General features: G+C 47.3%; 1 protein-coding gene across 8 annotated transcripts in view; it reads left to right on the plus strand.

Annotated features, from left to right (window-relative positions):
- ldlrad3 (low density lipoprotein receptor class A domain containing 3) overlaps positions 1 to 23,961 on the plus strand; it is a 291,752-nt gene that overhangs the window by 97,226 nt on the left and 170,565 nt on the right. For 6 of the 8 annotated variants that reach the window (XM_067993644.1, XM_067993645.1, XM_067993647.1 and 3 more), the window contains exon 4: positions 20,157 to 20,291. In XM_067993644.1, coding sequence (XP_067849745.1) covers positions 20,157 to 20,291 — 135 coding nt within the window. The remainder of the gene's footprint in view (positions 1 to 20,156; positions 20,292 to 23,961) is intronic. The other 2 variants (XM_067993643.1, XM_067993642.1) reach the window with 1 other exon arrangement.

Here is a 23,961-nt window from a genome sequence, read left to right on the forward strand (position 1 = left end):
TAGTTAAATAAAACTTATTTAAAACTTTTACACTTAAAAAAACTCTTTTCTTTATATAGGTTTGTAATCTGCCTCGCTCTTTGTGGGATCATAAATTTCATTCTTAACGTTTATAGGTTGCCAACTCTCGTTGGACATATTCCTGGAGGTTTCATCACATGATCTTACACCTCCAACCGCCCCGCCCGATCAGACAGCCTTTTTTCCCCCATATGCATCGTGGTTTTCTAACTAATAAATGGAAGTGTTCAAAGAAAATGAAAAAAAAAACTTTTTTATGATGCCCCCATGATTTTTCTCACAGGTTGCTTGCGGCAGTGACCAGGAGATCATTCTTTAATTCCTGGAAATTCCAGGACAATCCTGGAGGGTTGGCAACCCTAAGCCTTTCCTCAATGTTGATAGCCCTGTTACTTTAGACTGTGTAGCCGGACACTGCCCTGTGCCTTCCCATTCCCCTTTATTATTTATTTCCTCCTCTAGTTTAAATCCTTCCTATGGCCATACGGCACTCGCTGGCAGAGGGCGCTCACTCTTCTGCTCCGCGTACATTTTCAGAGACTGCTTGACCCTCCCCCCCCCCCCCACCCCCCCATCACTTTGTAATGTTTAGGACGGTTAACGCATCTTGCCCAGCGACATTTTGTCATTCTGAAGACTCCAAGGGGCGATTGTCGGTGGAGGGAAGCAGCCCAGGAGAGTCACGGTTCATTTTCATTGATACTGATATCGCCATAAGTGGCACAATGACATAGTGTGCCATGCGAAATATGTTGTGACACAAAAATAAAAAGGAAGCGCAGTTATCCACAGAACATGAGAGGTGAGACAGGCCCCTTTAATTAGACCTCAGAAGCACATTTCACGTAGACTGGCAGGAATATGTTACTGTGTTCAGCACAACTTCCTTTACAGCCTTACCGCAAGGATTTGCAACAGCATTTAACAGGTTCCATCTGCCTTCCTGTAGAAGTATCTCACACCCGCTTTGTCACCTCACCCTTACAGGCCTTCTGAAAACTGTAAACATGCCCCGAGGAGCATGGGACCACTTGAACAAAACACACACGCTAACGGTTAACAGGAATTCCTGTTAAAGGAACTCTCTTGTTAAGACAGGAAAGCCTGTCTTCAGTGGCGCTCAGTCCAAATGGCTTCAACTGTTATCTTAACCCTTAAAACTCTGCTTATTGCGTGCGTCGCGCTAGCCATAGGGCGTTGCTGTTTGCTCAGCCGGGTAAAGGTTAAAGCTATAAAATCACCGTTTCTAATCTTATTTGACAACCTGCAATCATCTGTCTGCAGCCCCATTTGATAGAGTAGTCCGGCAGTGGCGTCTTAATACAATCCCCTTGTTCCATGAAAAAAGCAGCTTCAGGACTTTCCCGTTGTGATGTTACTGCGGTGAAGTCATCCGTGTGGCTTTAACCTCCCTGACCGCTGGAGGCCGCGACCCCTGGATACCATCTGTTGACCTCCCTCCCGCGGGCGTGAACTGTTTGCTATGGCTGGTGAAGCAATGTCAGGCAGCAGGCTCTGAGACACAGTGAGCCTCACCACAGAGGGAGATGGTCATGAAACCAGAAAACAAAGAGAGGCTCATGGCGTTGCCTCAGATGATTCCACAGAGGAGCTTTCTACACTCGCAACTTTGTTGTAGGATGAGCTTTTAAACAAACTTTAAAAATTAGTCAGATATTTTTCTGACATGAACTGGGCCCAGTTGCAGTCATGCAATCAGGCTCAGCATACAAGAATCACAGCTTCCAGTCTCAATTCCCATTTAAAAAAAAAACAAAACGTGTAAGATTTCCTCAAGGGTATCTTGTTAGAAAGATGAGCCTCGGATCTCCACGCATGATTGGGCTGCAGTCACGCCAATGAAAAAAGACTTGCGCCCATCGGTGCTCAGGAGAGATATTGGCATTGAGGGTTTCCTGTTTCAGCTCATTTGCATACCCATTGGAGCAGTGAGTGGTGTAAATTCCGTGTAAAATAGATATTCGCTGCTACAAGGCATGGAAACTGGAGTGAGGCCTATAAAAGGACAGGTGGACAACCATGGACGGAAGGGGCAGCGCTTGGCTCGCCCTCTTGACACTCAGATAACTTTGCTGCGTGTCCCATCAATCTTTTCATCATACTTTTCAAGAATGCTGTCGACAGTTGGACAGTCTGCCCCGAGCAGCCATACCTCTTTTGTCGTCCATGGCTGTTTTTTTTGGTAAGTAGAGCTCTTGCCCCTTAGGGGTGTAAACTGGTTCTGTATCACGTTAAATTCTTTTTTAAATGCCTGATCATCTGTCACTTTACCCATTACAGATTTGCCCAGTTTACTGTGGACAGTCACTGTCTCATCCTGTTGAAGTTGGCCTTACGTAATTTAGAATCTTAGTAGCTGTTATGGGTTTCTCCCTTTCAAACACAATGTTGAACTCAATCATATTATGATCGCTATTAGATTAAATGTTCACACACTGTTAGGCTGTTAACTAAATCTGGCTCATTACTCATTATTAAATCTAATGCGGCCTGTCCCCTTGTTGGTTCTGGGACATATTGTGGCAGAAAGCTGTCCTGAACACACTCAAGAAATTCGCTACCTTTCTAACATGAGCTCGTCTGTTTATCCCAATCTATATGAAAGTTAAAATCCCCCTTTAAAACCATGGCCTTTGCTACATGCTTGTCTAATCTCTGCATTTATACATTCTGTCACTTCACAGCTGATACCAAGGGGCCTGTACACAACTCCCACTACAGTCTTAAATCTTTTTCTATTTCTTAATTTTACCCCTAAAGTCTCCACTGCCTGCTTAACTCTCGTTATCTCTTTTCTTATCATTTAAATAACTTCATCCTTAATCACTAAGACTACCCCTCCCCCTTTACCAGTTTCTCTATCCTTCCTTTAAATCTTATAACCTGGTATATTCAGTTCCCAGTCTCCGTAATGGCTATCATGCCGTACCCTCTAAGTTGAATTTGTGCCTGCAATTCATTCAATTTGTTCCTTATACTCTGTGCGTTTGTATAAAGAACACTTATTTGAGCTGCACACCCTAACCTGTCCTTCTGCTCTAATGTTGTTTTTCTCACACATTTCTTATTTCTCTCTCCTGATTTAATTACTTTACATCTTTTAATTTTCCCTTTACCTATAGTGCCTGAAGCATAATTTCTGACTATCACTCTACTCTGTTCCTTGTCGCTTGTTTTAGTATCATTATTTATCTTACTGTTTCCACCTGAGCTTGTCCAGGAACAAGTTCCAGAGATGCAGCCAGCAGTAGCTCCCTGTCAGGAGCAAGCTGCTGTGAGACAGAGGCCACTTCAGTCCCGCCAGCCTATTGTAGAGCATCACTCATGAACCTGGTCCTCAGATGGCACCCAGGAGGAGCATGACAATAGGTTGAAATAAAAGGCAAGTGTAGGCACGCAGAGGAAGCACGGGATTAAAGAAAGAGTAGGTTGATTGTGTCCAATTGAGAATTCAGTCTAATAGAATAGACTCTGTACTGACATGGCACTTGGTATTGATGGAGGGTAATGTCATACAGGAAAGGGGGACACTCATATGGTGCTGACTTATTCACTCAGTTGGAGGTGGAATGGTACCAAACGGTCTCTGGCTGTGTCTTATCTGGGGTCCTGATGGCAAATGTGTTGTCATGTTGTAGGATGGGTCGTGGATTGAGGGAATGTCCCTTTATTTGAAAGTGGGGGAGGGGGTAAGACTCTGGTGTCAAAGGTAGACTGAGTTACACAGAAGAGAGGACATCAGTGATAAGATGTTCTTTGATGTCCCTTCTAGTAGTCATTGAGGATCCTCCGAGTTCAGGTCATCATGACTATCTCCTCCATGTAGTTCAGACTACCACGGATTCAGGGCCTCTCCTCTAGCAATATCAGAGTCCAGACCTGTTTGAATGGCTAAATTGTGAAGGGTGTAGCAGGCTTTAACTATTCATGACATACGATCTGGAGCAGATTGCAGAGCCTCTCCCGACGTGCACAGATAGCAAAAGCACGCCTTTAAAACCAGGATGGTCCTCTTGATGACCAGTCTAGTAGAGATATGAGCCTTGTTGCAGCTCTGCTGCTGTTAAAGTCACTCTTACTGGGGTCATTATCCATGGGAACAGGGGGAGAGCTTTGTCACCAGAGGCCCACTGTTAATGAGATTTTCTTCCCTGAACGGGTCAGGGAGGGGAGAATTGTGCAGAATGAAGACATCGGGACAACTTCCAGCGTATCGGACGTTGATGTGTCGGATCCTCTGCAAGTTGTCCCACACAGTCTGGACATTCAGGGACTGGAAGCCCTTCCTGTAGTTGATGGGGGGTGGTTCTGTGGGAGCTCGCAAACCAACGGTGATGCCATCGATTGCACCCTGGACCATGGGGAAGTGAGCACCCTCATAAAACTGGATGGCCCGAACGTACTGCTGCCGTGTTGTGATTCCAAAGGTGGTGGAATTTGCCCACTCTACTGCCAAGTGCATCAGTGACCTGGCATCTTATTGTACCAATTGTGCATTCACAAATAGGAATAAGAGTGTCTTGGCGAGAGTGTGCCCGGAGCGCAACCTGGCTGGTACTCCTGGGCCCCCAAAAAAACTCCTGCCCGCTGCGGCATATTTGAGGCCACCCCCCACACACCTCTGGATTCACCTCCCTCCTCACCCTCCCCCCCCCCCCCCCCCCAAGACCCAACCTGCTGCTCGGCCGATTTCCTGCCCTCCCCAACCAGCGAGCTGCAGTGAGGCGGCCGGCGGTGCCTGTTTGGTGCCATTGGCAATTAAGTGAGGCCCAAAGCCGCATTTGTCCCAGGCCTGAGGCCGGCACTCGCTCCGCCAACGTCGCAAACGAGCACAAATCGAATTTCTACCCCTGATATTTCTTGCTGAGATCAGAAGCAGTGTGTTCGAATGGGCCAATGTGGGAGTGGCAGGATATTGTAAACAAGGATTTATAGACACTCGTAGCACCTGCTACTGAGGGCAGCAACATTACTGCAAATTGCAAAACACAGACAAATGTCTTTTTGATCTTCAGTTTATTGGCTAACCAGTGCGTGAGACTGAGTGAGATCCTCTTATTACTGCAATCAACATTGTCAGCTCACTGCAGCAGGAGGAATCATCACTTTGCATCATTTAAAAACCCTTAATATTCTCAACTACTGAAGGAATATTCTATTAATAAAATGTTCTCCTGGGAGCAGTCCACAGATTTCGTACAAGTCGTTTATCATATTATGGAACGCAGCCGCTGGCTCTGTCATTGCATAACACACAGTGACCATGTCAGTCTCAGGAGGACGCAAAGTGTCTGCAAAGGGATGTAGACAGATTAAGTGAGTGGGCAAGAAGGTGGCAGATGGAGTATAATGTGGGGAAATGTGAGGTTATTCACTTTGGTAGGAAGAATAGAAAAACTGAATATTTTTGAAATGGTGGGAAACTGTGAAATGTTGGTGTTCAGAGAGATTTGGGTGTCCTCGTATAAGAAACACAAAAAGTTAACATGCAGGTACAGCAAGCAATTAGGGAGGCAAATGGCATGTTGGCCTTTATTGCAAGGGGGTTGGTGAGAGGGTTGTCTTTTGAGGAAAAATTGAGTAGAACGGGTCTATACTCTGGAGTTTAGAAGAATGAGAGGTGATCTCATTGAAACATATAAGATTCTATGAGGGCTTGACAGGGTAGATGCTGAGAGGATGTTTCCCCTGGCTGGAGAGTCTAGAACTGGGGGACATAGTCGCAGGATAAGGGGTCAGACATTTAGGACTGAGATGAGGGGGAATTTCTTCACTCAGAGGGTGGTGAATCTTTGGAATTCTCTACCCCAGAGGGCTGTGGATGCTCAGTCGTTGAGTATATTCAAGGCTGAGATCGATAGATTTTTGGACTCTAAGGGAATCAAGGGATATGGGGATTTGGCGGGAAAGTGGAGTTGAGGTCGAAGATCAGCCATGATCTGATTGAATGGCGGAGCAGGCTGGAGGGGCCGTATGGACTACTCCTGCTCCTATTTCTTATGTTCTTATGTTCTTAAACAGTGATCTTGTCAGTCTCTATATCTCCTGTCATCCCCATGATCGCTGACCTACATTGGCTCCCGGTCTGGGAACATCTTGATTTAAAAATTCTCATCCTTGTTTTCAAATCCCTCGATGGCCTCGCCCTGCTTTGTCTCTGTAACCTCCTCCAGCCCTACAAACCTCTGAGATCTCTACGATCCTCCAATTCTGGCCTCTTGCGCATCCCCGATTTTAATCGCTCCAGCTTTGGTGGCCATGCCTTCAGCTGACTAGGCCGTAAGGTCTGGAAATCCCTTCCTAAATCACTCCACCTCTCCTCCTTGAAGAGGCTTCTTAAAACCAACCTCTTTGACCAAGCTTTTGGTCACCTGTCCTAATATCACCTTATGTGGCTCGATGTCAAATTGTCTCTGTATAACACACAGTGACCGTGTCTGTCTCTGTGTAATACAGTGCACGTCTCATTCTCTGTATACCTCAAAGTGACCGGGTCAGTCTCTGTATAATACACAGTGACCGTGTCAGTCTCCGCACAAAACACACTGCTCATGTCAGTCTCTGTAAAACACACTGTGACTGTGTCTGTCTCTATAACACACAGTTTCCGTGTCAGGCTCGGTATAACACACAGTGCCCGTGTCAGTCTCTGTATAACACACAGTGACCGTGTCAGTCTCTGTATGACACACAGTGACCGTGTCGGTCTCTGTATGACACACAGTGACCGTGTCGGTCTCTGTATGACACACAGTGCCCGTGTCGGTCTCTGTATAACACACAGTGCCCGTGTCGGTCTCTGTATAACACACAGTGCCCGTGTCGGTCTCTGTATAACACACAGTGCCCGTGTCGGTCTCTGTATAACACACAGTGCCCGTGTCGGTCTCTGTATAACACACAGTGCCCGTGTCGGTCTCTGTATAACACACAGTGCCCGTGTCGGTCTCTGTATAACACACAGTGACCGTGTCGGTCTCCGTATAACACACAGTGCCCGTGTCGGTCTCCGTATAACACACAGTGACCGTGTCGGTCTCCGTATAACACACAGTGACCGTGTCAGTCTCTGTATAACACACAGTGACCGTGTCAGTCTCTGTATAACACACAGTGCCCGTGTCAGTCTCTGTATAACACACAGTGACCGTGTCGGTCTCTGTATAACACACAGTGCCCGTGTCGGTCTCTGTATAACACACAGTGCCCGTGTCAGGCTCGGTATAACACACAGTGCCCGTGTCAGTCTCTGTATAACACACAGTGACCGTGTCAGTCTCTGTATAACACACAGTGACCGTGTCAGTCTCTGTATAACACACAGTGCCCGTGTCAGTCTCCATATAACACACAGTGACCGTGTCAGTCTCCGTATAACACACAGTTTCCGTGTCAGGCTCGGTATAACACACAGTGCCCGTGTCAGTCTCTGTATAACACACAGTGACCGTGTCAGTCTCTGTATAACACACAGTGACCGTGTCAGTCTCCATATAACACACAGTGACCGTGTCAGTCTCCGTATAACACACAGTTTCCGTGTCAGGCTCGGTATAACACACAGTGCCCGTGTCAGTCTCTGTATAACACACAGTGACCGTGTCAGTCTCTGTATAACACACAGTGACCGTGTCGGTCTCTGTATAACACACAGTGACCGTGTCGGTCTCTGTATAACACACAGTGACCGTGTCGGTCTCTGTATAACACACAGTGACCGTGTCGGTCTCTGTATAACACACAGTGACCGTGTCGGTCTCTGTATAACACACAGTGACCGTGTCGGTCTCTGTATAACACACAGTGACCGTGTCAGTCTCTATAACACACAGTGACCGTGTCGGTCTCTGTATAACACACAGTGCCCGTGTCAGTCTCTGTATAACACACAGTGACCGTGTCGGTCTCTGTATAACACACAGTGCCCGTGTCGGTCTCTGTATAACACACAGTGACCGTGTCTGTCTCTGTATAACACACAGTGACCGTGTCAGTCTCTGTATAACACACAGTGACCGTGTCGGTCTCTGTATAACACACAGTGCCCGTGTCAGTCTCTGTATAACACACAGTGACCGTGTCTGTCTCTGTATAACACACAGTGACCGTGTCGGTCTCTGTATAACACACAGTGACCGTGTCGGTCTCTGTATAACACACAGTGCCCGTGTCGGTCTCTGTATAACACACAGTGCCCGTGTCGGTCTCTGTATAACACACAGTGCCCGTGTCGGTCTCTGTATAACACACAGTGCCCGTGTCGGTCTCTGTATAACACACAGTGACCGTGTCGGTCTCTGTATAACACACAGTGACCGTGTCGGTCTCTGTATAACACACAGTGACCGTGTCGGTCTCTGTATAACACACAGTGACCGTGTCGGTCTCTGTATAACACACAGTGACCGTGTCGGTCTCTGTATAACACACAGTGACCGTGTCGGTCTCTGTATAACACACAGTGCCCGTGTCGGTCTCCGTATAACACACAGTGACCGTGTCGGTCTCCGTATAACACACAGTGACCGTGTCGGTCTCCGTATAACACACAGTGCCCGTGTCGGTCTCCGTATAACACACAGTGCCCGTGTCGGTCTCTGTATAACACACAGTGACCGTGTCAGTCTCCATATAACACACAGTGCCCGTGTCAGTCTCTGTATAACACACAGTGACCGTGTCAGTCTCTGTATAACACACAGTGACCGTGTCAGTCTCTGTATAACACACAGTGCCCGTGTCAGTCTCCATATAACACACAGTGCCCGTGTCGGTCTCCGTATAACACACAGTGCCCGTGTCGGTCTCTGTATAACACACAGTGACCGTGTCAGTCTCCATATAACACACAGTGCCCGTGTCAGTCTCCGTATAACACACAGTGACCGTGTCGGTCTCTGTATAACACACAGTGACCGTGTCGGTCTCTGTATAACACACAGTGCCCGTGTCAGTCTCTGTATAACACACAGTGCCCGTGTCAGTCTCTGTATAACACACAGTGACCGTGTCAGTCTCTGTATAACACACAGTGCCCGTGTCGGTCTCTGTATAACACACAGTGCCCGTGTCGGTCTCTGTATAACACACAGTGCCCGTGTCGGTCTCTGTATAACACACAGTGCCCGTGTCGGTCTCTGTATAACACACAGTGCCCGTGTCAGTCTCTGTATAACACACAGTGCCCGTGTCAGTCTCTGTATAACACACAGTGCCCGTGTCGGTCTCTGTATAACACACAGTGACCGTGTCGGTCTCTGTATAACACACAGTGCCCGTGTCGGTCTCTGTATAACACACAGTGCCCGTGTCAGTCTCTGTATAACACACAGTGCCCGTGTCAGTCTCTATAACACACAGTGCCCGTGTCAGTCTCTGTATAACACACAGTGACCGTGTCAGTCTCTGTATAACACACAGTGCCCGTGTCAGTCTCTGTATAACACACAGTGACCGTGTCGGTCTCTGTATAACACACAGTGCCCGTGTCAGTCTCTGTATAACACACAGTGACCGTGTCGGTCTCTGTATAACACACAGTGACCGTGTCGGTCTCTGTATAACACACAGTGCCCGTGTCGGTCTCTGTATAACACACAGTGACCGTGTCGGTCTCTGTATAACACACAGTGACCGTGTCACTCTCTGTATAACACACAGTGCCCGTGTCCGTCTCTGTATAACACACAGTGCCCGTGTCAGTCTCTGTATAACACACAGTGACCGTGTCAGTCTCTGTATAACACACAGTGACCGTGTCGGTCTCTGTATAACACACAGTGCCCGTGTCGGTCTCTATATAACACACAGTGACCGTGTCGGTCTCTGTATAACACACAGTGCCCGTGTCAGTCTCTGTATAACACACAGTGCCCGTGTCGGTCTCTGTATAACACACAGTGACCGTGTCAGTCTCTGTATAACACACAGTGCCCGTGTCAGTCTCTGTATAACACACAGTGCCCGTGTCGGTCTCTGTATAACACACAGTGCCCGTGTCAGTCTCCATATAACACACAGTGACCGTGTCGGTCTCTGTATAACACACAGTGCCCGTGTCAGTCTCTGTATAACACACAGTGACCGTGTCAGTCTCTGTATAACACACAGTGCCCGTGTCAGTCTCTGTATAACACACAGTGACCGTGTCAGTCTCTGTATAACACACAGTGCCCGTGTCGGTCTCTGTATAACACACAGTGACCGTGTCAGTCTCTGTATAACACACAGTGCCCGTGTCGGTCTCTGTATAACACACAGTGACCGTGTCGGTCTCTGTATAACACACAGTGCCCGTGTCAGTCTCTGTATAACACACAGTGCCCGTGTCAGTCTCTGTATAACACACAATGACCGTGTCAGTCTCTGTATAACACACAGTGCCCGTGTCGGTCTCTGTATAACACACAGTGCCCGTGTCGGTCTCTGTATAACACACAGTGACCGTGTCTGTCTCTGTATAACACACAGTGACCGTGTCAGTCTCTGTATAACACACAGTGACCGTGTCAGTCTCTGTATAACACACAGTGCCCGTGTCAGTCTCTGTATAACACACAGTGACCGTGTCAGTCTCTGTATAACACACAGTGACCGTGTCAGTCTCTGTATAACACACAGTGCCCGTGTCAGTCTCTGTATAACACACAGTGCCCGTGTCAGTCTCTGTATAACACACAGTGCCCGTGTCAGTCTCCGTATAACACACAGTGACCGTGTCAGTCTCTGTATAACACACAGTGACCGTGTCAGTCTCTGTATAACACACAGTGACCGTGTCAGTCTCTGTATAACACACAGTGCCCGTGTCAGTCTCTGTATAACACACAGTGACCGTGTCAGTCTCTGTATAACACACAGTGCCCGTGTCAGTCTCTGTATAACACACAGTGCCCGTGTCAGTCTCTATAACACACAGTGACCGTGTCAGTCTCTGTATAACACACAGTGACCGTGTCGGTCTCTGTATAACACACAGTGCCCGTGTCGGTCTCTGTATAACACACAGTGCCCGTGTCAGTCTCTGTATAACACACAGTGACCGTGTCAGTCTCTGTATAACACACAGTGACCGTGTCAGTCTCTGTATAACACACAGTGACCGTGTCGGTCTCTGTATAACACACAGTGCCCGTGTCGGTCTCTATATAACACACAGTGACCGTGTCAGTCTCTGTATAACACACAGTGCCCGTGTCAGTCTCTGTATAACACACAGTGACCGTGTCAGTCTCTGTATAACACACAGTGCCCGTGTCAGTCTCTGTATAACACACAGTGCCCGTGTCAGTCTCTGTATAACACACAGTGACCGTGTCAGTCTCTGTATAACACACAGTGACCGTGTCAGTCTCTGTATAACACACAGTGACCGTGTCAGTCTCTGTATAACACACAGTGACCGTGTCAGTCTCTGTATAACACACAGTGACCGTGTCAGTCTCTATATAACACACAGTGACCGTGTCAGTCTCTGTATAACACACAGTGCCCGTGTCAGTCTCTGTATAACACACAGTGCCCGTGTCGGTCTCTGTATAACACACAGTGCCCGTGTCGGTCTCTGTATAACACACAGTGCCCGTGTCGGTCTCTGTATAACACACAGTGCCCGTGTCGGTCTCTGTATAACACACAGTGCCCGTGTCGGTCTCTGTATAACACACAGTGCCCGTGTCGGTCTCTGTATAACACACAGTGACCGTGTCGGTCTCCGTATAACACACAGTGCCCGTGTCAGTCTCCGTATAACACACAGTGACCGTGTCGGTCTCCGTATAACACACAGTGACCGTGTCAGTCTCTGTATAACACACAGTGACCGTGTCAGTCTCTGTATAACACACAGTGCCCGTGTCAGTCTCTGTATAACACACAGTGACCGTGTCGGTCTCTGTATAACACACAGTGCCCGTGTCGGTCTCTGTATAACACACAGTGACCGTGTCAGTCTCCATATAACACACAGTGCCCGTGTCAGTCTCTGTATAACACACAGTGACCGTGTCAGTCTCTGTATAACACACAGTGACCGTGTCAGTCTCTGTATAACACACAGTGCCCGTGTCAGTCTCCATATAACACACAGTGCCCGTGTCGGTCTCCGTATAACACACAGTGCCCGTGTCGGTCTCTGTATAACACACAGTGACCGTGTCAGTCTCCATATAACACACAGTGCCCGTGTCAGTCTCCGTATAACACACAGTGACCGTGTCGGTCTCTGTATAACACACAGTGACCGTGTCGGTCTCTGTATAACACACAGTGCCCGTGTCAGTCTCTGTATAACACACAGTGCCCGTGTCAGTCTCTGTATAACACACAGTGACCGTGTCAGTCTCTGTATAACACACAGTGCCCGTGTCGGTCTCTGTATAACACACAGTGCCCGTGTCGGTCTCTGTATAACACACAGTGCCCGTGTCGGTCTCTGTATAACACACAGTGCCCGTGTCGGTCTCTGTATAACACACAGTGCCCGTGTCAGTCTCTGTATAACACACAGTGCCCGTGTCAGTCTCTGTATAACACACAGTGCCCGTGTCAGTCTCTGTATAACACACAGTGACCGTGTCGGTCTCTGTATAACACACAGTGCCCGTGTCGGTCTCTGTATAACACACAGTGCCCGTGTCAGTCTCTGTATAACACACAGTGCCCGTGTCAGTCTCTATAACACACAGTGCCCGTGTCAGTCTCTGTATAACACACAGTGACCGTGTCAGTCTCTGTATAACACACAGTGCCCGTGTCAGTCTCTGTATAACACACAGTGACCGTGTCGGTCTCTGTATAACACACAGTGCCCGTGTCAGTCTCTGTATAACACACAGTGACCGTGTCGGTCTCTGTATAACACACAGTGACCGTGTCGGTCTCTGTATAACACACAGTGCCCGTGTCGGTCTCTGTATAACACACAGTGACCGTGTCGGTCTCTGTATAACACACAGTGACCGTGTCACTCTCTGTATAACACACAGTGCCCGTGTCCGTCTCTGTATAACACACAGTGCCCGTGTCAGTCTCTGTATAACACACAGTGACCGTGTCAGTCTCTGTATAACACACAGTGACCGTGTCGGTCTCTGTATAACACACAGTGCCCGTGTCGGTCTCTATATAACACACAGTGACCGTGTCGGTCTCTGTATAACACACAGTGCACGTGTCAGTCTCTGTATAACACACAGTGCCCGTGTCGGTCTCTGTATAACACACAGTGACCGTGTCAGTCTCTGTATAACACACAGTGCCCGTGTCAGTCTCTGTATAACACACAGTGCCCGTGTCGGTCTCTGTATAACACACAGTGCCCGTGTCAGTCTCTATATAACACACAGTGACCGTGTCGGTCTCTGTATAACACACAGTGCCCGTGTCAGTCTCTGTATAACACACAGTGACCGTGTCAGTCTCTGTATAACACACAGTGCCCGTGTCAGTCTCTGTATAACACACAGTGACCGTGTCAGTCTCTGTATAACACACAGTGCCCGTGTCGGTCTCTGTATAACACACAGTGCCCGTGTCAGTCTCTGTATAACACACAGTGCCCGTGTCGGTCTCTGTATAACACACAGTGACCGTGTCGGTCTCTGTATAACACACAGTGCCCGTGTCAGTCTCTGTATAACACACAGTGCCCGTGTCAGTCTCTGTATAACACACAATGACCGTGTCAGTCTCTGTATAACACACAGTGCCCGTGTCGGTCTCTGTATAACACACAGTGCCCGTGTCGGTCTCTGTATAACACACAGTGACCGTGTCTGTCTCTGTATAACACACAGTGACCGTGTCAGTCTCTGTATAACACACAGTGACCGTGTCAGTCTCTGTATAACACACAGTGCCCGTGTCAGTCTCTGTATAACACACAGTGACCGTGTCAGTCTCTGTATAACACACAGTGACCGTGTCAGTCTCTGTATAACACACAGTGCCCGTGTCAGTCTCTGTATAACACACAGTGCCCGTGTCAGTCTCTGTATAACACACAGTGCCCGTGTCAGTCTCCGTATAACACACAGTGACCGTGTCAGTCTCTGTATAACACACAGTGACCGTGTCAGTCTCTGTATAACACACAGTGACCGTGTCAGTCTCTGTATAACACACAGTGCCCGTGTCAGTCTCTGTATAACACACAGTGACCGTGTCAGTCTCTGTATAACACACAGTGCCCGTGTCAGTCTCTGTATAACACACAGTGCCCGTGTCAGTCTCTATAACACACAGTGACCGTGTCAGTCTCTGTATAACACACAGTGACCGTGTCGGTCTCTGTATAACACACAGTGCCCGTGTCGGTCTCTGTATAACACACAGTGCCCGTGTCAGTCTCTGTATAACACACAGTGACCGTGTCAGTCTCTGTATAACACACAGTGACCGTGTCAGTCTCTGTATAACACACAGTGACCGTGTCGGTCTCTGTATAACACACAGTGCCCGTGTCGGTCTCTATATAACACACAGTGACCGTGTCAGTCTCTGTATAACACACAGTGCCCGTGTCAGTCTCTGTATAACACACAGTGACCGTGTCAGTCTCTGTATAACACACAGTGCCCGTGTCAGTCTCTGTATAACACACAGTGCCCGTGTCAGTCTCTGTATAACACACAGTGACCGTGTCAGTCTCTGTATAACACACAGTGACCGTGTCAGTCTCTGTATAACACACAGTGACCGTGTCAGTCTCTGTATAACACACAGTGACCGTGTCAGTCTCTGTATAACACACAGTGACCGTGTCAGTCTCTATATAACACACAGTGACCGTGTCAGTCTCTGTATAACACACAGTGCCCGTGTCAGTCTCTGTATAACACACAGTGCCCGTGTCAGTCTCTCTATAACACACAGTGACCATGTCAGTCTCTGTATAACACACAGTGCCCGTGTCAGTCTCTCTATAGCACATAGTGCCCGTATGAGTCTCTATAATACAAAGTGACCATGTCTGTCTTTGTATAACATACAATGACTGTGGCAGTCTCTGTATAATACACAGTGACCATGGCAGTCTCTCTATAATACACAGGGCTGTGTCAGTCTCTGTACAATACACAGCATCTGTCTGTGTAAAACGCACTGTGACCGTGTCTGTCTCTATAATACACAGTGTCTGTGTCAGTCTCTGTATAACACACAGTAAGCCTGTCAGTCTCTGTATAACACACAGTGACTGTGTCATAAGAACATAAGAAATTGGAGCAGGAGTAGGCCATGCGGCCCCTCGAACCTGCTCCGCCATTTAATAAAATCATGGCTGATCTCCGATCTCAACTCCACTTTCAGACCCTTTCCCATATCCCATGATTCCCTTTAGTGTCGAAATATCCATCGATCTCAGTCTTGAATATACTCAACGACTGAGCATCCACAGCCCTCTGGGGTAGAGAATTCCAAAGATTCACAACCCTCTGAGTGAAGAAATTTTTCCTCATCTCAGTCCTAAATGGCCGACCACTTATCTTGAGACTATGACCCCTAGTTCTAGACACTCCAGCCAGGGAAACAGCCTCTCAGCATCTACCCTGACAAGCCCCCTAAGAATTTTATATGTTTCAATCAGATCATCTCTCACTCTTCTAAACTCCAGAGAATATGGGCCCAATCTACTCAATCTCTCCTGATAGGACAACCCTCTCATCCCAGGAATCAATCTAGTGAACCTTTGTTGCACCCCCTCTAAGGCAAGTATATCCTTTCTTAGGTAAGGAGGCCAAAACTGTTCTCCGTACTCCAGGTGTGGTCTCACCAGAGCCCTATATAACTGCAGCACGACCTTCTTACACTCCAACCCACTTGCAATAAAGGCTAACATACCATTTGCCTTCCTAATTGCTTGCTGTAACTGCATGTTAACTTTCTGTGATTCATGTACAAGGACACCCAAATCCCTCTGAATACCAACATTTCTTAGTCTCTCACCTTTTAAAAAACATTCTGCTTTTCTATTCTTCCTACCAAAGTGGATAATTTCACATTTCCCCACATTATACTCCATCTGACACCTTCTCGCCCACTCACATAACCTGTCAATATCCCTTTGCAGACTCTTTGTGTCCTCTCACAGTTTACTTTCCCACCTAGCTTTGTATCATCAGCAGACTTGGATACATTACACTCGGTCCCTTCATCTAAATATATTGTAAAGACCTGAATCCCAAGCTCTGATCCTTGCAGCACCCTACTAGTTACAACCTGCCAACCTGAGAATGATCCGTGTATTCCTACTCTCTCTTTTCTGTCCGTTAACCAATTCGCAATCCATGCGAATTGGTTAACGGACATTCTCAAAGGGGAGGGTGAGCAGGCAGAGGTCGTGGTCCACATTGGGACCAACGACATAGGTAGGAAGGGAGATGAGGTCCTGCATCAAGAATTTAGGGAGCTAGGTAGCAGATTAAAGAGCAGGACCTCAAAGGTTGTAATCTCTGGATTACTCCCAGTGCCACGGGCTAGTGAGTATAGAAATAGGAGGATAGAACAGATGAATGCGTGGCTAAAGAGTTGGTGCAGGAGGGAGGGTTTCAGTTTCCTGGATCACTGGGCCTGCTTCTGGGGAAGGTGGGACTTGTACAAGTCGGACGGGTTGCACCTGAACCAGAGCGGGACAAATATCCTTGCGGGGAGGTTTGCTAGCACTGTTGGGGGGGTTTAAACTAACTTGGCAGGGGGATGGGATACAGAGTGGAGCTACAATAGGGGGTGATGTGCAGCCAAATATAGAGAAAAAAACAAGTCAGCTTGGAAGACAGGGCAAATATGTGAGGGCAAGGCTGGATGGCATCTATTTTAATGCAAGGAGTCTTGCGAATAAGGTGGATGAACTGAAGGTGTTGATAAACACATGGGAGTATGATATTGTTGCTGTCACAGAGACATGGTTGAGGGAGGGGCAAGACTGGCAGCTCAATATTCCGGGGTACAGAATCTTCAGGCGAGACAGAGGGGGAGGTATAAGAGGAGGGGGGGTCGCAATATTAATTAAAGAATCAATTACTGCCATAAGGAGGGATGATATATTAGCAGGTTCCTTAATGAGGCCATATGGGTGGAGCTTAAAAACAAAAAGGGGGCAAGCACTTTGATGGGAGTGTACTATAGGCCCCCAAACAGTCAGGGGGAGATAGAGGAACAGATATGTAGGCAAATCTCAGAAAATTGTGCAAATAATAGGGTAATAATAGTGGGGGATTTCAACTTCCCCAATATTAACTGGGATACTCAGAGTGTAAAAGGCTTAGAGGGTACAAAATTCTTAACGTGCATCCAGGAGAGCTTTTTGAGCCAGCATGTAGAAAGTCCTACAAGAGAGGGGGCGGTACTGGACCTAATTCTAGGGAATGTGGCCGGCCAAGTGGAAGAAGTGCTAGTAGGTGAGCACTTTGGTGACAGTGACCATAATTCGGTGAGATTTAAGGTGGTCATGGAAAAGGACAGGGAGGGGCCGGAAATAAAGGTTCTAAATTGGGGGAAGGCCGATTTTAATAGGATAAGGCAGGATCTGGCCAAAATGGACTGGGATCAGCTGCTTGTAGGAAAATCCGCATCGGAGCAATGGGAGTCTTTCAGAAGGGAGATTGAGACCATACAATGGCAACATGTTCCCGTAAAGGTCAAGGGTGGTTCCAAGAACTCCAGGGAACCTTGGATGTCAGGGGATATACGAGAATGGATTAGGAAAAAAAGGAGGGCTTTTGGCAGATACAAAAGGCTAAAGACGGAGGAAGCCCTAGAGGAGTACAAAAAGTGCAGGGGTATACTTAAAAAAGAAATTAGGAGATCAAGGAGGGGCCATGAAATAACACTGGCGAGCAAAATAAAGGAAAATCCTAAGATGTTTTATAAGTATATTAAGGGTAAGAGGATGACTAGGGAAAAAATAGGGCCCATTAGGGACAAAAATGGCAATCTGTGTGTGGAGCCGGCAGATGTAGGAGGGGTTCTAAATGAATTTTTTGCATCTGTTTTCACTATGGAGAAGGACGATGTAGACATAGAAATACGGCAGGGGGACTGTGATATACTCGAACATATTAACATCGAGCGGGAGGAGGTATTGGCGGTTTTAGCAGGCCTAAAAATGGATAAATCCCCAGGCCCGGACGAAATGTATCCCAGGCTACTGTGTGAGGCAAAGGAGGAGATTGCGGGGGCTCTGACACATATATTCAGAACCTCTCTGGCCACAGGGGATGTGCCAGAGGACTGGAGAACCGCTAATGTAATACCATTATTCAAGAAGGGGAGTAGGGAAAAACCGGGGAACTACAGGCCAGTGAGCCTAACATCAGTGGTAGGAAAATTATTGGAAAAAATTCTGAAGGACAAAATTAGTCTCCACTTGGAGAAGCAAGGATTAATCTGGGATAGTCAACATGGCTTTGTCAAGGGAAGATCATGTCTGACTAATTTGATTGAATTTTTTGAGGGGGTGACTAGGCGTGTGGATGAGGGTAACGCAGTGGATGTGGTATACATGGATTTCAGTAAGGCCTTCGATAAAGTCCCCCACAGGAGACTGGTCAAGAAGGTACGAGCCCATGGAATCCAGGGTGCCTTGGCACTTTGGATACAAAACTGGCTTAGTGGCAGAAGGCAGAGGGTGATGGTCGAAGGTTGTTTTTGTGACTGGAAGCCTGTGGCCAGTGGGGTACCACAGGGATCGGTGCTGGGTCCCTTGCTGTTTGTGGTCTACATTAACGACTTGGATATGAATGTAAAAGGTATGATCAGTAAGTTCGCTGATGATACAAAGATTGGTAGGGTGGTAAATAGCGAGGAGGATAGCCTCAGTCTGCAGGACAATATAGATAGGTTGGTCAGATGGGCGGAACAGTGGCAAATGGAATTTAACCCGGAAAAGTGCGAGGTAATGCACTTTGGAGGGACTAACAAGGCAAGGGAATACACAATGAATGGGAGGACCCTAGGCAAGACAGAGGGTCAGAGGGATCTTGGTGTGCAAGTTCACAGATCCCTGAAGGCGGTGGAACAGGTAGATAAGGTGGTAAAGAAGGCATATGGGATACTTGCCTTTATTAGCCGAGGCATAGAATATAAGAGCAAGGAGGTTATGATGGAGCTGTATAAAACACTGGTTAGGCCACAGCTGGAGTACTGTGTGCAGTTCTGGTCGCCACACTACAGGAAGGATGTGATCGCTTTGGAGAGGGTGCAGAGGAGATTCACCAGGATGTTACCAGGGCTGGAGCGCTTCAGCTATGAAGAGAGACTGGGAAGATTGGGTTTGTTTTCCTTGGAGCAGAGGAGGCTGAGGGGGGACATGATTGAGGTGTACAAAATTATGAGGGGCACAGATAGGATGGATACTAAGGAGCTTTTTCCCTTCGTTGAGGGTTCTATAACAAGGGGACATAGATTCAAGGTAAAAGGCGGGAGGTTTAGAGGGGATTTGAGAAAGAACTTTTTCACCCAGAGGGTGGTTGGAGTCTGGAACTCACTGCCTGAAAGGGTTGTGGAGGCAGGAACCCTCACAACATTCAAGAAGCATTTGGATGAGCACTTGAAATGCCATAGCATACAAGGCTACGGACCAAATGCTGGAATATGGGATTAGAGTGGACAGGGCTGATGGCCGGCGCGGACACGATGGGCCGAAGGGCCTCTATCCGTGCTGTATAACTCTATGACTCTATGACTCCAATCCCATGAGCTCTAATCTTATGTAACAACCACTTGTGTGGCACCTTATCGAATGCCTTTTGAAAATCCAACTATACTACATCCACTGGTTCCCCCTTATCTACCCTGCTAGATACACCCTCAAAAAACTCAAACACAATTTCCCTTTCTTAAAACCGTGTTGACTCTGCCTAATCATATTATGATTTTCTAAGTGCTCTGTTTAATAGGCCACTCCCTATATAATACGCAATGACCACGTTTGTCTCTATAACACACAGTGACCGTGTCAGTCTCTGTAAAATTCACATCCCGTGTCAGTCTCTATGTAACAGACAGTAGCTGTGTCAGTCTGTGTATAATATACAGTTCCCATATCTGTCTCTGTGTAGCAATCTTCCCTAGCAATCAGCCGTGTGTTCTCTAACACTGTTTTCTGTGTTTCTTAGCAGCAAACCCCCTCTTATGTTCGACGGCTCGTTTCCACTGTAAGAATAGGCGATGCATCGACAAAAGCTTTCTGTGTGATGGAGTGAATAACTGCCAGGACAACAGTGATGAGAACAACTGTGAGATATCTCCAGGTACAATGTTACTGACTGCAGTTTCACTAACAGATCAGACCACGTCATACCGAGTCATGTAATCTTACATCGCAGTAAGCCTGGCCAAGTTACAGTGAGGCATCTCACATCTGACTTTGATATGCTTAAAAATAGATCAACTCACCTGCTGGTGAATGGCTGAATTGTTTATTCCTCCATCTCTGATCCCTCAGTGTGTTTACTCCGTCTCTGATCCCTCAGTGTGTTTACTCCATCTCTGATCCCTCAGTGTGTTTACTCCGTCTCTGATCCCTCAGTGTGTTTACTCCATCTCTGATCCCTCAGTGTGTTTACTCCATCTCTGATCCCTCAGTGTGTTTACTCCATCTCTGATCCCTCAGTGTGTTTACTCCGTCTCTGATCCCTCAGTGTGTTTACCCCATCTCTGATCCCTCAGTGTGTTTACTCCATCTCTGATCCCTCAGTGTGTTTACTCCATCTCTGATCCCTCAGTGTGTTTACTCCATCTCTGATCCCTCAGTGTGTTTACTCCGTCTCTGATCCCTCAGTGTGTTTACTCCATCTCTGATCCCTCAGTGTGTTTACTCCGTCTCTGATCCCTCAGTGTGTTTACTCCGTCTCTGATCCCTCAGTATGTTTACTCCGTCTCTGATCCCTCAGTGTGTTTACTCCGTCTCTGATCCCTCAGTGTGTTTACTCCATCTCTGATCCCTCAGTGTGTTTACTCCATCTCTGATCCCCCAGTGTGTTGACCCCATCTCTGATCCCTCAGTGTGTTTACTCCATCTCTGATCCCTCAGTGTGTTTACTCCATCTCTGATCCCTCAGTGTGTTTACTCCGTCTCTGATCCCTCAGTGTGTTTACTCCGTCTCTGATCCCTCAGTATGTTTACTCCGTCTCTGATCCCTCAGTGTGTTTACTCCGTCTCTGATCCCTCAGTGTGTTTACTCCATCTCTGATCCCTCAGTGTGTTTACTCCATCTCTGATCCCTCAGTGTGTTTACTCCGTCTCTGATCCCTCAGTGTGTTTACTCCATCTCTGATCCCTCAGTGTGTTTACTCCATCTCTGATCCCTCAGTGTGTTTACTCCGTCTCTGATCCCTCAATGTGTTTACTCCATCTCTGATCCCTCAGTGTGTTTACTCCATCTCTGATCCCTCAGTGTGTTTACTCCATCTCTGATCCCTCAGTGTGTTTACTCCATCTCTGATCCCTCAGTGTGTTTACTCCATCTCTGATCCCTCAGTGTGTTTACTCCATCTCTGATCCCTCAGTGTGTTTACTCCATCTCTGATCCCTCAGTGTGTTTACTCCATCTCTGATCCCTCAGTGTGTTTACTCCATCTCTGATCCCTCAGTGTGTTTACTCCATCTCTGATCCCTCAGTGTGTTTACTCCATCTCTGATCCCTCAGTGTGTTTACTCCATCTCTGATCCCTCAGTGTGTTTACTCCATCTCTGATCCCTCAATGTGTTTACTCCATCTCTGATCCCTCAGTGTGTTTACTCCATCTCTGATACCTCATTGTATGTACAGTACAAATCCCCATACAGTCTGTGTGTAGAGTACAGATCCCCGTAAATTCCATGTGTGCAGATCCCCGTCCAGTCCATGTGTTCAAATCCCCATACAGTCTGTGTACAGTACAGATCCCCATACAGTCTGTGTACAGTACAGATCCCCATACAGTCTGTGTACAGTACAGACCCCCTGTACATTCCATGAACAGTACAGATCACCGTACAATCTGGGTACAGTACAAATCACCGTACAGTCTGCATGTACAGTACAGATTGCTGTGCAGTCTGCGTACACTACAGATCCCCATGCAGTCTGTCTTATGTATGGTACAGATCCCCGTGAAGTCTGTGTGTACAATACAGATCCCTGTACAGTCTGTGTACAGTAAAGATCACTGAACATTGTGTACAGTACAGATCCCCATACAATGTGTACAATGCCATACAGTCTGCATGTACAGTACAGATCCCCATACAGTGTGTACAATGCCATACAGTCTGCATGTACAGTACAGATCCCCATACAGTGTGTACAGTACTGATTCCTATACAATCTGTGTACAGTACAGATCCCATTCAGTCTGTGTACAGTACAGATCCCATTCAGTCTGTGTACAGTACAGATCCCATACAGTCTGTGTACAGTACAGATCCCTGTACAGTCTGTGTACAGTACAGATCCTGTACAGTCTGTGTACAGTACAGATCCCTATGCAGTCTGTGTACAGTACAGATCCCTGTGCAGTCTGTGTACAGTACAGATCCCATTCAGTCTTTATACAGTACAGATCCCCATAAAGTGTGTACAGTACAGATCCCGTACAGTCTGTGTACAGTACAAATCCTCGTACAGTCTGTATTTACAGTTACAGATTCCTGTACAGTCTGTACAGAACAGACCCCGTACTGTCTGTGAACAGTACAGAGCCACATACAGTCTGTGAGTGCAGTATAAAGCCTCATACAGGCTGTATACAGTAGATCCCCAGAAATCTGTGCATACAGTACAGTTCCCCGTACGGTCTGTATACATTACAGATCCCCGTACAGTCTGTCTCTACGGTACAGATTCCTGTACAGTCTGTGTAGAGTGCAGAGCCCCGTACAGTCTGTATGTACAGTATAGATGCCCGTAGTCTGTGTGCAGTACAGACTCCGTACTGTCTGGCTGTGTACAGTAAAGAGCCACGAACTGTCTGTGTGTGCGGTACAGATAACCTATGTACAATGCAGATCCCCATAGAGTCTGTGCACAGTACAGATCACCGCACAGTCTGTTTATTGTGCAGATCCCTGTACAGTGTGTACAGTACAAATTCCCATAGTCTGTATCTACAGTAAAGATCTCTGTACAGTCTCCGTGCAGTACAGACCCCGTACAGTCTGTCTCTACAGTACAGATCCACATACAGTCTGATACAGTACAGATCCCAATACAGTCTGTGTACAGTAGATCCCCATGCAGTCTGTCAGTGAGTGCAGTACAAATGCCACACAGTGTGTATAGTACAGAGCCCCATGCAGTCTGTGTACAGTACAGATCCCTATACAGTCTGTGTAGAATACAGACTCTGTACAATACAGATCCCAATACAACCTGTGTACAGTACAGATCATTGTACAGTCTGTGTGTACAGTACAGAACACCGTGCAATTTGTGTGTACAGTACAGATCCCCATACAGTCTGTGTAGAGTACACATCCACATACAGTGTGTGTACAGTGCAGTTGCCTGTACAGTCTGCGTCTACAGTACAGATCCCCAGTTTGTGTGTACAGTACGGATCCCCATACAGTCAGTGTACAATACTGATCCCTGTACAGTCTGTGTATAGTGCAGGTCCCCATAGTCTGTGTATAATACAGATCCCCGTACAGTCTGTATCTGCAGTACAGATCCCTGTACAGTCTGTGTGTACTGTGCAGATACCCATGCAGTCTATGTGCAGTACAGATCACCATACAGATGGGTACAATACAGATAAGAACATAAGAAATAGGAGCAGGAGTAGGCCATACGGCCCCTCAAGCCTGCTCCGCCATTCAATCAGATCATGGCTGATCTTCGACCTCATATCCTGCCCGACCTCATTTCCTGCCCGATCCCCATATCCCTTGATTCCCCTACAGTCCAAAAATCTGTCTAGCTCAATCTTGAATATATT

This window comes from Heptranchias perlo, chromosome 12 (assembly GCF_035084215.1).
Source record: "Heptranchias perlo isolate sHepPer1 chromosome 12, sHepPer1.hap1, whole genome shotgun sequence".
NCBI lineage: Eukaryota > Metazoa > Chordata > Chondrichthyes > Hexanchiformes > Hexanchidae > Heptranchias > Heptranchias perlo.